Source organism: Trachemys scripta, chromosome 8 (assembly GCF_013100865.1).
Source record: "Trachemys scripta elegans isolate TJP31775 chromosome 8, CAS_Tse_1.0, whole genome shotgun sequence".
Taxonomy (NCBI): Eukaryota; Metazoa; Chordata; order Testudines; family Emydidae; genus Trachemys; species Trachemys scripta.
Genome location: NC_048305.1, coordinates 98902353 through 98918039, shown reverse-complemented (window position 1 = coordinate 98918039; position 15687 = coordinate 98902353). Strand labels below are relative to the sequence as shown.

Here is a 15687-nt window from a genome sequence, read left to right as displayed (position 1 = left end):
AGCCCTTCGGCACTGTCTGCACCCCCTATTGCTGGAATTGTCCTCCAAGTCCGAGGGCTTCTCAGCACTGGAACTCTTGTTCTCACCCGCCCCCCCCCAGCCAGAATTGCTCTGCTGACTACCATATCCCTTGGCCTATGACCCTGCTGCAGAACCATGGTACTGCTCTCTGTGAGGCCCACCCATGCACAGAGATCTTTACTACTGGCCCAACTGGCCGCCAAGGGATCCCTATTGAGGGTGCCAGACTCCCTTGGTGGCTTCATTCCAACTGTTCCTTGTTCGCCCTCCAGCACAGTCTGTTTATGAGAAGAAGTTAGGAGAGGTTGAACCGGTACTGCCGGTTCCCCTGACGAGGCTCTGGTTCCTGCCTCGCTATCCCCTCCAGATGACCACCACCACCAATATCAAGAACTATTACAATGGGTGGTGATGGATCTGGGGATCCTGTTGGAGGAGGTCCAGGACATGCAACACCAGCTCCTGGACATCCTCCAACCCCAGGGAGACCTACTCAAGTAGCTCTCCCTATCAACAATGCTGTCCTGCAACCAGTGCAATTGGTGTGGTATACTCCTGCCTCTGATCCTATTAAGGGAGTACAATTCCTTTTTACTCACTCACCTCCAAATTGCCTTGTGGGTCTCGCAGAGGCAGAATGAGTCGGCCAGCGCTCTCAGAAATCCATTTCTCCACACAGAATGGCAAAAGAGATGGACCTGCTGGGCTGGAAAGCCATCTTCACATGCGTTGATTCCAGTTTTGGCTTCTCTCAGTCTACAGACCACACCATGACTGCCTGGACAGCAAAGTCCTGATCCCCCAGGAGGTACTGATGTCCTTCATAGGGTGGACCGACACTTCCCAAGTCCTGGTCGGTACTCCCTTCATAATTCCCATGCCACGCTCATAACGGACACTTCCCTCGCGGGTTGGGGCACTCACCTAGACTGCCACACTGCATAGAGCATTTGGATGCCTCAGGATGCATATAAACATCCTGGAACTGAGGACGGTCCGTCTTGTCTGCCACTTTCTTTCCTTCATATGGGCCAAGCACATCAAATTATTCTGACAACATTGCAGCGGTAATGTACATCAACAAAAAGGGCAGTGCCAAGTCTCCCTACCTCTGTTCAGAGTCCATCCACCTTTGGAACTGGTGCATCAAACATCAAGTCACACTCCGCATACCTCCTGGGCACCCAAAGACTCCCTGTCAGATATACTCAGCAGGACACTACCTGAACCATGAGTGGAAGCTGCACAGTGCCAAGCTCTGGTGCCTCTTCCACTAATGGGGCACCCAATTCTGAGACCTCTTCTCCATTTGAGACAACCACAAACTTTCGCTTTATTGTGTCAGAGGAGCCAGGTGGGAGTACTTGCAGGATGACGCCCTTCTCCTCCTCTAGATGGACTCCCTCCACTACACCTTTTTCCCTCCCCCGGCAAGTCCTGTACAAGACTCGTCGGGATCAAGTGACGGTAATCCTAATAGTTCCATTCTGGCCCTATTGGTTTTGGTTCACAGACCTCCCAAACCTTTCTGTCTGCACACCACTCTATTTCCACACACTACTGCATCTCCTCATGCAAGACTGGGGTTGACGCTAACATTCCATTCTCAGCCGTCTTCACTTCACAGCTTGGTTTTTGGATGGAGCTCGGGGATAGATAGAGCATGCTCCACCCCAGTGCAATGTATCCTTACCCAAAGCAGGAGGGCATCAACCAGGGCCTGCTACCAGGTGAAATGAAAGCACTTCACCTCCTGAGCTCACCTCCACAAATACCTGCTGTCTACGATATCCATACCTATCATTCTCAACTATCTTCTTGAACTCGAGACTTTGGGCCTAGCCTTCAGATCCATACGGGTCCACGTAGCAGCACTCAGTGCCTTTCTCCCCTCAGTGGTTGGCACTTCTGGGCTCACACACACTACCACCCTATGTTTCCTAAAAGGTTTGCCCAATACCTTCCCAGCTGTACTCAAACCTACACCCTTGTGGGACCTTAATCTCATTCTCTCTGCTTTCAGGAAACCACCCTTTTAGGCCCTAGCATTGTCTTCCCTTTTTCATCTCTCCATGAAAATAATCTTCTGGGTAGCCATTACCTTGGCTAGACGAATCAGTGAGCTGGCAGCCATGATGGCTGACACCTACCCCTCCCCCCCACGTTGTCTTCCACAAAGACAGTTTCTTTACATGTTCACCTTAAATTCCTTTTGAAGGTGGTGTTGGAGTTCCTCCTAAATCAGTGTATCCACTTCCCGGTCTTCTGTCTCAAACCCCACGCCTTCCACATTGACAGGATCCTCCATTCCCTTGGCATCCGACATGCAATGGTGTTCTACCTCCACCGAACCCATGACTTCTGTGCATCAATTGCTGATGGTTGTAAGGGCCAAGCCTTCTCCTTACAGTGCATTTCCAAATGGGTTTCTCTGTAGTATCTGTGAATGCATGCACTCAACAATGTAACGCCATGTGATGTTGTCATGGCACACTTTACCTGAGCACAAGCGGCCACATTGGCCTGCCTTGCTGATGTCTCCTCCCAGGACATTTGTCGCACAGTGATGTAGCGTTCCATGCACAACTTCACATATCATTATGCCATCACCCACGCAATGGCTGCAGCTGTGGCCTGCATTGTACTACAGACAGCACTTCCGAGCACATCCTCGCACCCACCTGCATGCTGGTCACTGCTCGCTACTCATCCACATTTGGAATCCATATAGGGACCATTAGTCGAAGAAGAGAAAGCTACTTACCTGTAACTGGAGGTTCTTCAAGATGTGTGGTCCCTATTTGGATTCCAGTACCCACTGTTCATCCCTTCTGCTATGGACTCGACTACTCAGTGGTAAGAGGAGATGTAATGGGAGAGGCGTCGAGCTGTATAGCCTATTATATCCTCAGCTGAGAGCATGAAAGGATGCACGTGCAGGTCAACAGACACTGCTGAAAAAACCTTCTGGCTCTGGTGCATGGTGTGTACGCGCATCCACGTTTGGGATTACAGGTAAGTAGCCTCTTCTATAAGATGCTGCATGCATATAGGGTTGTGTGAGCTTTTGTTGAAATACTATCCAAATGTGTATGCGTAAGGAAGTAGTTAGTTACATGTTATACCTGAGTTTTCATATTGTTTTGCCTTGGAGAAGTTAGCATCATAACCTTAAAATTCAATTTAACATTGCAATGTGTGAGTTTTCATTGTTTGTATTCTTTTTTTTCCTGTCTCTCCCTTCCCAGCTTCATTCCCCTTCAAAAGATGGGAGGAGGTGAGAAATAGGAAAAATTTAAAATCTTCAGACTCCTCCTCTGGAGTTTAGAAATTGTGAAAGCATAGAGACTTCAGCACATAATCCATTTTTTGCAGCTTAACTTGTGGGCAGATGAAATTTTTAAAAATAAAAACTATTATTGTAGGTTACATCTGCAACATAGTATTATTGCTCCCATTGTTAGCAAAAGTTAACATGGATTTTTGAAACAGTTCAAATGATTCTAACTAATTTTTGGTCAAAAATAATAAATAAAATGTGTTGAATTTTCAAATAGGACTATTCATACTTAATATTTTCAGTTATGAAATACATCCATTTGAGTTGCATATGAGCAAAAAAAAATCTTGAAACTTAATTGAGAAGTGTGTTCCATCTCGCCTCTGCTCTTTTGTATAAGTAAAAGAATCTGAACAAACTAGCCAAATTTTCAGAGGAGAAAACAGCTATTTTAAAAAAATCAGAACTCTGAATAACTGCAAACTGTTACAGTAGAACTTAAAACTTAACCTTAAGTATAACAGGAGCTTCATCTCCCATTTAATTCTTTGTGTAATAAGACACAAACAGCCTCCTCTGTAAAGCAAACCTCTACTTATGTTCATGCAACCTTGCACAGACTCCGGTACATGTACTTTAGTGTATGCTGTTGATGATGGGCTCTGCTCTTGCCAATTCAGGCCATTCCATCAGTGTGAGCCACCTGAAAGAAAAGCAGTGTATGTCACTTTAACCTACAGTTCTTCCCTCTATCTTATAACACTTATTGTCTCCCTTGGGTGCCATCCAGTTAAGATGAGATTAGAAACTGGACAGTAAGGTTGTTGGCATGATTTAATATTTTTTAGTGTGGGCATTGAACAGGGCTCCCTCCTCCACAAAAGTCCTCTCAGCCTCCATGGTTGTATAGTAAAGTGCACAGTGTGGTGTGGGTAAGTAGACTCAGGCTTGCTTGTCCTTGAATATTAGTAGTGTGATAGTTGGGGGTAGAGTATCAACCAGCACAGGGCAGGTGGCAATTGAGGCTGTGTCAGGGAATGAGTCTGGCTGAGCCAGCAAGGCACAACAGCAAGTTGGGACTGGGGACCAGGGACAGATGGGATGATGTTGCATTATCTCTTCTCAGACCACAGTGTAACAAGGCTGCTTCAAACAGCCTCTTCTGGGGACCGAGGCACTCAGTAGTACTGGCAGGATCAATTCAGAGCACAGGAGGAAACAAACTGGCCCACCAGTTAAAAGCTAGTAGGCATGACCACTGGTAACGCTTTCTTAATATAGTGGTTGTATTGAGGTAGAAAAAGCCAGGATTGGGGAGTAGGGATTCCCTCTCGCTCGTCTGCTTCACTACCACTGATGGTATTAAAATGTCAGTAAAACTACTGACATTTTCAGCTGAGTGTCTGGTTGTGCATATTTCCAAAGGCTATGGGCTGAATTTGGCTTTTAGGCCATAGGTTGGAGAAACCTACAACAACTAAACAAGCATTGACTTTTCTGTAATTTAAAAAAAAAAAAAATTCTTGGCTAACCGTCACGATATTTTGTACACAGGAAGATTTGGTTGGAGTATGATCTGAACTCTGGTAATGATCGTGGCTGTCCATCCCTTAACCTGACTAGGTGGTGGTAGATTGATAGAGGTTAGATGTGGTCTCAGTCTTCCACTCTCATCTCTTCCACTCTCTCTCACCCTCCCCTCCCAAAAAAAAAAAAAAAAAAAAAAAAAAGCACAGGTGTTAATCCTCAGGACAAGTACTCTGATGCCATGGAGATGAGCATGCTATACAAAATTAGATGGGCACAGCTTACTCATTTTCATCCACATGCATCAACCACAGTGAGACACCAACCCTTCTCCCCCCTCCCCCAAGTAAGAAGTGTGGAGAGGGAGGGCTGGAAGATACCAAAGGAAGGGGCGGGGAGGGGGGAATAGAAAGAAGGAAGACTGAGACAACACCAAATTACTGATTTGGTATTCTGCAGAGTATAGGTAGGCATTCTTGTGGGTTAGGTCTCCTTACTTCTTAGTTCTGTCATTTATTCTGCAGTCCTCTACCTCTGGAATGTCTCGTTTCTCTGCTGGTCAGCTTCTACACTTTAATATATAATGAGGCCAGTCAGCCTATCTTTTGCATAGAAGATTGCCTAGATGGAGTCATTTTATCAGTAGCTTTTAGGGCTTACGAGTAATCACAGTTAACACTTGCAATTAACTCAAAAATGCATCAGTTTGCACTGCTTTGGATTGTTATTGAGCAGAACCCACCATCAGCATGGACACATGGCCCCTGGAATGGTGGCCGAAGCATCTGGCATGTAAATATCTTGCGATGCCGGCTACAACAGGGCCATGAGAATGCCTGTTTTCACTTTCAGGTGACATTGTAAACAAGACGCGAACGGCATTATCTCCTGCAAATGTAAACAGACTTGTCTGAGCAATTGGATGAACCAAGAAGTAGGACTGATTGGACTTGTAGGTGCTAAAGTTTTACATTGTTTTATTTTTGACTGCAAGTTTTTTTGTACATAATTCTACATTTGTAAGTTCAACTTTCATGATAGAGAGATTGCACTACAGTACTTGTAATGGAGGAATTGAAAAATACTATTTCATTTTTTTACAGTGCAAACACTTGTAATAAAAATAAATATAAAGTGAGCACTGTACAGTTTGTATTCTGTGTTGTAATTGAAATCAATATATTTGAAAATGTAGAAGACATCCAAAAATATTTAAATGAATGGTATTGTATTATTGTTTAACAGTACGATTAATCACGATTAATTTTTTTAATCGCTTGACAGCCCTAGAAGCTTTACCTCTTATGTACCCTTCACCTGCCCTCTGCTTAGGGTGACCAGATAGCAAATGTGAAAAATTGGGATAGGGGGTGGGGGGTAATAGCTGCCTATGTAAGAAAAAGCTCTGAATATAATATAAGAAAAATATCCTATAAAATTGGGACATCTGGTCACCCTAGCTCTGCTCAACTGATGGCAGAAACAGCTTAACTTCACTCTTGCTATACTCTGTCCATGCAGACATAAGGAATTTGTTTGCCTTGACTGAAAGCCTACGAGTTCAGGTGACTGACTCTATCCTCAGCCTGACTACAGGCTAGGAAAGGGAGCTGACTGGAGAGAGAGCAGTGGAACTGTCATATAGTTGTCTTCAGTTCATTTGCATGCTGCAGTTCTATCGTTAAAATGTCCTCCCAATTTAAAGAGTCCTCTATATAAGAGGTCATAGCCATGAAATAGAGGTCTGACTTTTCACACTTTACCTGGCACTGGGTGTGAAATACTTTTTCCACTGAAGTCAGCGGTAAAACTCCCATTGACTTCAGTGGAGCCAGATTTTCACACCAACAGTTTGGCTATGTTTAAAATAAACATAGTGCAGAGGGCTTGATATAGCTAGAGTAAAGAATGCAGGAACTCCCATAAAGTCTGTGGGAGTTTTGCCTGAATAAAGTATGCATAATTAGTCCCATTGTCTCAGTGGGTGGAACAGACTTTTTCTCCTGGTTAGGGAGACTGCGTTACTTACAGACAGATCAGCCAGTTGGTAAGTAGGTTAAAATGAATGAAAATAAAACCTGCATTTCTCCCTAGGAGATAATGTGTGTTTTTATAACAATGATTTTTTAAAATAATTCTCTAGTTTTTTATTTTCATATTCATGTACTGCTGCTTTTTTTACAGGGATGCTAATTTTGAGATGGTGGGTTTGTGCATTGTGTTCTCATGTACTGCTCTGTATGACCTAGAAATGCTAGCTATTAGTGCAGTGTAAACTAAAAGACATGTTGAACATATTTATATATCACCTTTTGGATGCCATCAAGCCTTTGCTAGGAAAAGTAATCTAGTGTGCAATACTTTCACATTCCACACACGTTATATAAACATACATAATCTCTTTTCACTAACAAAGTACTAGAATGCAATCGTGAATCTGAAGATGAAACTACTGAATCATTCTGTAGTATGGAAAAGGATACTGGTTGAGAGCATTCATGTACTAAAAGAAATGTGACCCCTTCTTTATCTTCCTTTTTATCATCTATTTAACTTCATCAAACAAAAAACCCACTTCTCTTTTTTGTATTCCCTTCTTGTGTCTGGACCCGGCCCTTGTTATGCCTGCATTTCATGATGCCTGGCTGAATCAGTGCTTCTGAGACAGTTTTAGGAGGTGTTCCTTAGATTTGACCTTTCCAGTGATACTGTTGCACTATGAACAGCACAGTAGAACTAACCCCCCTCCCCCCCACACACACACCCTCTTTGCATCTGGAAGTACCCAACACTGTTAACGTGTTTGTATGGTGCTTAGCCTGATCTGCAATGCCGAAATCCTTACCCTACTGTTCCTGATGTTGATGAATATTGTGTGGGGTGTGTGCTACAAAACTTCTTAAAATAACAAGATGTCAGTTTCCCTCTTAAAAACAAAAGATGCATAATAAACCTAACCTGATTGCCAGAAAGATTGGTCAGAAGTTATAATTTCCCACTTTGTATCTAGTGCAGGTTTTCCCCTGAATTGTTCTTCTGAGTGTTTTGGCTAATCCTTTTTTGAATGTTTCCATAGATTGTGCTTCAATGACCTCTTGGCTGTTGTTCCATTCTATAATTGATCTTACTGCTAGGAAGCTTTTCCTTGCTTTTAATCTCTCAACAGCCATTCTGATTAGATTTAATTTAACCTTTCTGCTTGTTCTTCCTGAGAATTGCATGCTAGTGAAGCTTCTGAGCTTTTCTTAGAGGTTGGTACTGAGAGATGGATGGCTGATGAGTCACTATTGGCTAGAAAGTGTCTGCATGTAGGTCTCTTGGTTGGCAATAGGTGATTATTCATAAGGCTGCTGATTGGCAGTAGGTACTAAAACCACCAGTAAATAATCTTCACATTGCAGTCATTCCAGGATCTACTGGTAGAGGAGACTGTCTATTTTAGTACCAAGAGTGTTGATGTGATACCTGAATTGCAGCTGTAGTTCATATGAAGCTGAGTGACCTTGACCAACAGTCTAATCATGGGTGGTTTTTCATGCTGTAAGCATATCAGATATCTTTGTGACAGGGTGCAGGGTCACTACTGAGTCACCAGTACACACAAAGAAACACTGTCTTTCCTTTCCCCTCTACTGAACACCCATGGAAAAGGGAAAGGCATATGAACTGGTGCTGGAGGGACCGGAGAAGGAGCATGTATGTAGGGAGGGCTTTGAAGGCTGGGTTGATGCCTGGGCTTGCAGAAGTTTGTTCATTCTTTGGACTAGGTTGTTTGGTTTGTATTTATAAAGATTCCTTGATGCTGAATAGACTTTACTGTTTGTGGCTGTTAAGTTTCTGCCCAGTCATCCCAATTTATCTCTCTGTTTTACAAATCCTTAGCTTTGTGTATGAGTCCTATAGGAGATAGTTAGCAAATTTTAACATATTACCTTGAGCACTGTAACCCTGCTTCAGTGTCAATTTGGAGGATATATGAGACACCACAACAGAAAGATGAATCAGTAAACAACCCTAGCTGTACACTTTACTCTAAAGTGATCAAAGAAACACAACGTGGGCAGAGGGTCCTGGTATGCCATGAGCTACTTAGTCTTGTGGCATTGACTACACTTCACTTTAACTGTCCAAGAAATGAGTAATCTTTTTTTCAGAGAGGAGGTCTGATGGCCACCACTTTGTTTTTGTATTTGAAAACTATCATTTAGTACACAAGGATTTGAAAAACTCCATAGACACTTGAAATATTGGTAAGAATGCGAAGAATTAACCAAGTTCAATGTATATCACTGATGCTGATAATTTATTGGTGTTTGTAGCATTGTTGTAGCCACGTTGGTCCAAGCCTATTAGAAAGATGAGGTGGGTGAGGTAATATATTTTAATGGACTTCTGTTGGTGAAAGAGAAGCTTTGACCTGAAGAAGAGCTCTCTAGGCTCGAAATCTTCTCTTTCACCAAGGGAAGTTGGTCCATTAAAATATATTAGTTCACCCACCTTCTTTCTTTAATTCACTAGTGGTTTGTTTAAAAAGTGTAAACTATGTGAAACTTCCCTGCTCTGCCAGACAATTAGATCTCATTCTTGGGGTGGGACCAGAGACATTTCTTATGAAAAATATAATTAAGCTATATGCTACTGTCAAAATGAAGAAGGATATAATATTTTGCAACTAGGCTTATGCCATCTGACTTCAAGGTATACTGTTTTTCATAACAGATCTTGTTAGTCGGATATATGGAACAGTAATTTGTGTGTTGCATTAAACTAAATCTGTTTTGCAACCATAATATTTCAAAATATTATCCTTCTTCATTTTGACAGTAGCATGTAGCTTAATTATATTTAGTTTGGAGGTCATGGAGGCTGCCAATGTGTCTTTTTAGTTCTGTTGCATTATAAACCTGTCCCCAGCAGCTTCTTCATATTAACACTTAATGTTATATCAGACCCAATTAGTGTGCTTGTGTCTGATACCATGGGAGTACTATATGACAGGACTTTCTGGCTAATGTCGTGGTATCATATCCTTAGTGTGCTATGTGGAATGCTATGGGTGGGGGAGAGAGAGACTACAGCTTGTAACATGGTGGTGCTGGCTGGTGTTCCCAGTGAATTCTTCGTGCCATTCCATATGATAGGGCAGCCCTCACCCTTCATCTGTCTGTGCTGTCGGGGAAGAGGAGGGAAAGATTCAATTTAACTAAAATAAGAGACCAACTGTGACCCATGTTGCCTGGAGGGGCCACACTGAGATTGCTTAATTAGGGCAAACCCCAAAGAATGGGGCAGACTATCCCCAAAACTGGTGGTTATTCTGATGATTTGGTTCACCCAGAGAGCAACAAAACACCGTCTACTATACTTTACTAGTTTCCCAGAAGCCAAAAACACAGCTCCCTTAAAGCAATCTAACCTGGGGCTCCCACCCAGACAGTCACTTAAATATGATGAAGATTACTGAAAATCTTGTTGGACATATATAAAGTTCTTCCAGTTCCAAGGTATGGGATAAATTACCCACCAGGTCAAAGAATATTTCAGATCTTACCTAAATAGATGCTTACAGCCAATTCTTCTTAACTAAACTAAGATTTATTTAAAAAGGGGGGAGAGAGAGAGGAGAGTATTGTGGTTAAAAGATCATTATTCATATATGTATTTATAAAGTTCTTGGGTCCGTTTCACATTAGAGATGGTGAGCTGCTGAGTTGCAAAAAGTTCTTTCACAATCAGTTCCCTAGGTTATAATCCAGTAGGCAAATCCATATGCAGAGTCTGTATAAATTCTTCCCTGAGAAGTAGCAGGGTAATCCAGACTGGCACTGGAGACCTCAGTCTTGTGACTCAAGCTTCCACTGACCAAGTTTAAGCAGATCTGAGATAACAGGATCAGGGCCTAAGAGTTCTTTTATAGATCTATGGCAAAACATTGATAGTCTCTTGACAGCAGGCATTCCTTGGGTGAAGAGCATTGTGGCTTTGAAGTAAAACCTCTATTTCCTACATATACACAGATAATAGTTGCATTCATCAGCATAATGTAATTATCCATTAATTAGTTCATAGATGGTTTACTACAAACTTCAATGATGATATTGCATCCAAGTTTCATCTAAATGTTAATATTCCTTTTGATCTCTGAATCAATAGCAGATAGTAACAGATGGGAACCGGCTGGTTACATAACATCTAAAAAGAGAGAGGTAAACACAAATACAGTTAGTATCTTCCAGTTCTCTAAAAATACCAGTTTGCATTTCAAAGCTCTAGTCTATATAACATGACTTTGTTAGGGCCATTCCTTATAACTATCTAATTACCTCTTATATACTTTAAAATATGTCTTCAAAGGTTGAATTTGGGTCATTTAGTTTGCTAGTTGTTCAACCCTTTCTGTCTCAGTGTCACGCCTACCCCCTCCAAATGGTATGAACTCTGTGCCCTATATTAGTGGTTAGCATGCAGAAGTACTCAGATGGTTTGGAATGTAACCCTTTCCTAAGGACTGGAATTGTCTTCAGACAGGCCATAATACAAGCCGCAGGCTGGCTGCTGTCCATGCACAGCATACCCTGGCATTAGAATTATGTAGATTTTTCTGTTTTACAAGATTTAGTTCTTAAATTATTTTTATTTGTGTTGAAATTTTCCATGCGTTTTTTCTGACAAAAAAAAAAAAAAGAAAGAAAGGGAAGAGAGAGGGGAGACCTTTGAGGAAGGAACTTCCAGAGGGGGGTCTGATGCTAGAATTGGGGGAAGAAAATGTACTACTTTCATTCACCTTATTTTTTTTTCATTCTGCTCACCTGATGCTGATGGTTAGCCTACCCAAACGACTAAAACATTTGGTAAACAAAGTAGACAGCTATAGCAATAAACTACAAGCTGACCCATACAATTATCATAGTAGTCCTATGAGCCTTAGCAAACTGTGCTCTTATCTTTCTGATAGCCTGTTGAAGTTACCTTCTTTAAATTCCTTTTTTGGTAGCTGAAATAACCTTTGAGCACTTAATTTCAGAATTTGACATGCAAGCACCTCTGTCTAGGTATTTATATGCTCCCATCACCATATAATAGTGTAACAGCTCTTGAGAACTTTTTAGAAGTCATTGATACTAAAGGTGGAAATGATCTGTTTGGACATCCAATTCACTCTGCTGCAGTCTGCAGAAGTTTTCTTTATTGTACATTTTCAGTTGTTCTCTCTAAATTAATCTAGTGACAGAGCTTCAGTTATCTACTCAAATTATATTAGTATTTTTGTATTGCATCTGATGATCAAACCCAAGTATAGAATGACTAGGATTGCCTTTGAAGGACAGAAACAAAATAACATTAGAACCTTTTTCAGGATACCCGTTGCTGTTCATACGGATGTATTGAAACTGTGTGCCTGAGTTGTTGCTGCCCCAGTTCTGTAAGCTTTAGCTTATTAAGCAAATGTATAATTATAGTGTCTAAAACATCTAAGAATTTCAATTAAAAAGAGAAAACTAGAAAGTTACAGCTTCTGAAACATTCAAATACTGTACTGTTGTATTCTGAATACCCTCTCTTCACTTAATTGGACTCCTTAAAGGGTGACTGTGGATGAAGAGGCAAGAACTTAACCAATCTATTGTTGATGGACTAATAGTTTGTCTAGTCCTTTTGGGGTTTTTTTTAAGGCATCTAGAGCCCTACTAGCCTGCCCTCCCTATACATTAACGTTTGTATTTATTGTGCTTTCCAGAGCGTTGTATAGAGAGCAAAAAAGTTCATCCACTCTACTTAAACATTATTCCTGTAGGAATTTTATTTACCTACTATTGTTGCAAGTAACACCTAGTATTACTGTAAAAACGTGGATACTTTATGCATTTGACAGTACTTTATAGTTCGTTTCCCCTGTGTAGGCCCATAACAAAGTAACAGAGGAGAGAAACTTCTTAAAAATAGGAAAATGTGATTAATACCACACAGGTCGATAGGGAGTAGAGAGGCAGGTGCAGTAATTAGCCAGTTTTTAAACCAAAATTGAACTTCAAATTTCTATTTAACTCTGAATCTATTGTTGTTGCTTTTGCTCTGCAACTTTCAACTTATCATTGTGCTAGACACTATACAAACTCTGATTTAAAAAGACAACATGCTGTACATTTATTTCTCAATTATGCAATTTCCTGCACTTTGGCTAAGGGTGCGTTGTGTGTTGATTAGCATGATGACTGTTTTAGTAACAATGCAGCATGCAAATCTCTATACTGACTGGCTGAGGGCCTCAGAATTCAAGGCATTCAAATTCTGATATCTCAACCCCATCTTGTCTCCTCTCTAAACTTTGATGTTAAATAAAATTTATATTTGACAAAGGAAGCACTCCTTTATACAGTTTGTATGGAATAGGATGAATAAACCTTCCTCCCCAACATCTTCCACTACTCCTCCCTTACAAATCTTGTTATTTATTTATTTTTTTTTTTTATGGGAAGTTGAAGCAGCCATGTTGTGGGCATGTGGATACAGAGGTCAGAGGGATATAAACAATGAGAGGATGGGTGGAGATGGAGAATACATTTCAGTATACTCTTTGAATTGAGTAATAAGCATACCATACATGATCAAACTTTGAAAACTAACATTTATGTATAATTAGTCCACTTTGATTGTTCCCTGGTAATCAGGAAACTCCCTCAAGTAGTCTTATACAACATATGCACTATTTGTGTTATTGAATGAGGAACTAGAAACAACTGGGAGTAGTTATTAGCATGAAGTCAGTGTTCCTTCCTCTTCTTCTCCCTCAAATTCGCTAAATGCCTCCAGTTGCTATCACCCTTTTTTCTTCACCCAGTTTCTAATGCCCTTGTCACTTCCTGTACCATTGCTGCAATATTCCACCACAGCAAAGAACTTCTTAGCGTATGCACAACGCACCTCAGGTGGCACATGACCAGGATTCATCATGGAATTTGGTCCACTGGTTGGATAATTAGCTTGCTTGGGTACTGATGGGGAGAGTGATGTGAACACTTATCCATGCCCCCCAGCAAGGAACTCTTTCAGGCTAGCAAAGTACAGTGAAGCTTTTGTACTGGAAAAAACACAGCGTGTTAGAAAGTGGGTAAAGAAAAGGGTAGTGATAACCTTCTGGATCTCTTTCCTGCCTGCAAAGCCCTGCCATATCATTTTGCATTTCATATTGTCCCTCCTTGATCACCATCGCCTGCGAGATGACTTATCTTCACCTGACCCTAGTTTCTGCTTCTCAATGGAAATTTTATAGCTGTGTGATACAGGAATAGGTGGACCATCTTGTGCATATTCTTGCTAGTGTATGAGTCCTGGTTCTATAGAAGAAAATTTTTACACAGGATTGTCTTAATAAATATAATTGTTTTATTTTAAAATTGAAAGGTATTGAAAAAGAGATCAGGCTCTCTTTATTTGTCTGTTATGATACATCTACAATGAAGTAAAATTAGGAGTAATTTGTTACAGGTTGGAACCTCTGGTGACTCAGAAAATTTTGAAAAATATATTCTGTGCAGATACAAGTATGCTGATGTCATAGATTTTAAGTTACTACATTTTTTTATTGTAATGTATTTTACATGGGAAAAAAAACCCTTCTTTTCTTGAGATAATTGGCTCCTGTGCTTATTTCTCACCAGGCACTGTATTGCTTTGTGATATCATGTATAGCTGCTGTGGAAATTATTAGGATGTGTCATATTTAACTAATTCCATTAAATGGAATTAATGTTCATGGGAGCTGATGCACTCAAACACTAAAGATCCTGTTCTCATGTAAATAATCTGTAATAAAAGGCATATGTTTACCTTGTTCCCTAGAAAATGGTAGAGCAGAGGAATTGTTTTAAATAGTATTTATCAAAGGCTCTAGAAGATTAGACCTTTTAAAAATTCATCACATGCTACTGATTTGACAGGCATAGGTAAGTGCACCTTCTGATCAAGAAACATGATGTTATGCAAGAATATAGTTATTTTAAAATATCTTGATCAGAATAGAAAACATCTCTGAAAGAACAGCTGTTAAAACGTGTAATGGCAATTTTTCAAAATCTCTCCATTTAACTCTCCATAAATAGCACCAATGTTGACATGACATATGCTAATCTGAATCTGGAGTGATTTTTTTTTTTTTTTTACAGTTAAACTATAAACCCTGAAGAGCTGAGATTTTAACAGAAAGCCTGGTGTGTACCAGCTATAGAGAATAATGTAATTTATAGAAGTGAGAAGCTAAGCATCTTATTAAGCAAAAGTGTGTACAGGTTCTTCGTTGCGGCCTTGTCTACATGAGAAACTTGCACTCAGTTAACTAAAGTTGTGATTTTTAAACCATCTTAAACTCATGTAAAAAGCTGTGTGGCTACTCTAGAACTAAGTTTTAGTCTGGACACACAACATGGTTTTCAGTCTAAAAGCCTTGAAAAAATGTCAAAGATTTTAAGAAAACATTGAATATTTTTTTGCAGCTCGAGATGCTGATGAGAGAGAGAAGTGGATTCATGCTTTAGAGGAAACAATTCTCCGTCATACTCTTCAGCTTCAGGTAAGTCAACCTTCACTTTTGATCCTGAAGCTCTTCTTTATTTTCAGAATAACTAAATAACTTACTGACCCAACTTCTGATATCAGATATTCCAGAGTAGTTTGTAAACAGCTGATTATCTGATGGTACAAGATACAGTACATAGTGATATATCAGCCCTGGTACCTGAGGTTACTGTTTGTATCCAGCTAAATTTAGGCAAGGCAAGGTCCCCTGACTTGTTAGATTGTATCTTGAGTAGTTTATTGTATTAGTGTGATTTGTTATTTATCTTCCTCCGAAATAATAATTT

General features: G+C 40.5%; 1 protein-coding gene across 4 annotated transcripts in view; it reads left to right on the top strand.

Annotated features, from left to right (window-relative positions):
- The window catches only part of OSBPL9 (oxysterol binding protein like 9), a 117137-nt gene that overhangs the window by 23738 nt on the left and 77712 nt on the right, over positions 1-15687 (top strand). For all 4 annotated transcript variants that reach the window (XM_034778607.1, XM_034778606.1, XM_034778603.1 and 1 more), the window contains one exon: positions 15319-15395. In XM_034778607.1, coding sequence (XP_034634498.1) covers positions 15319-15395 — 77 coding nt within the window. The remainder of the gene's footprint in view (positions 1-15318; positions 15396-15687) is intronic.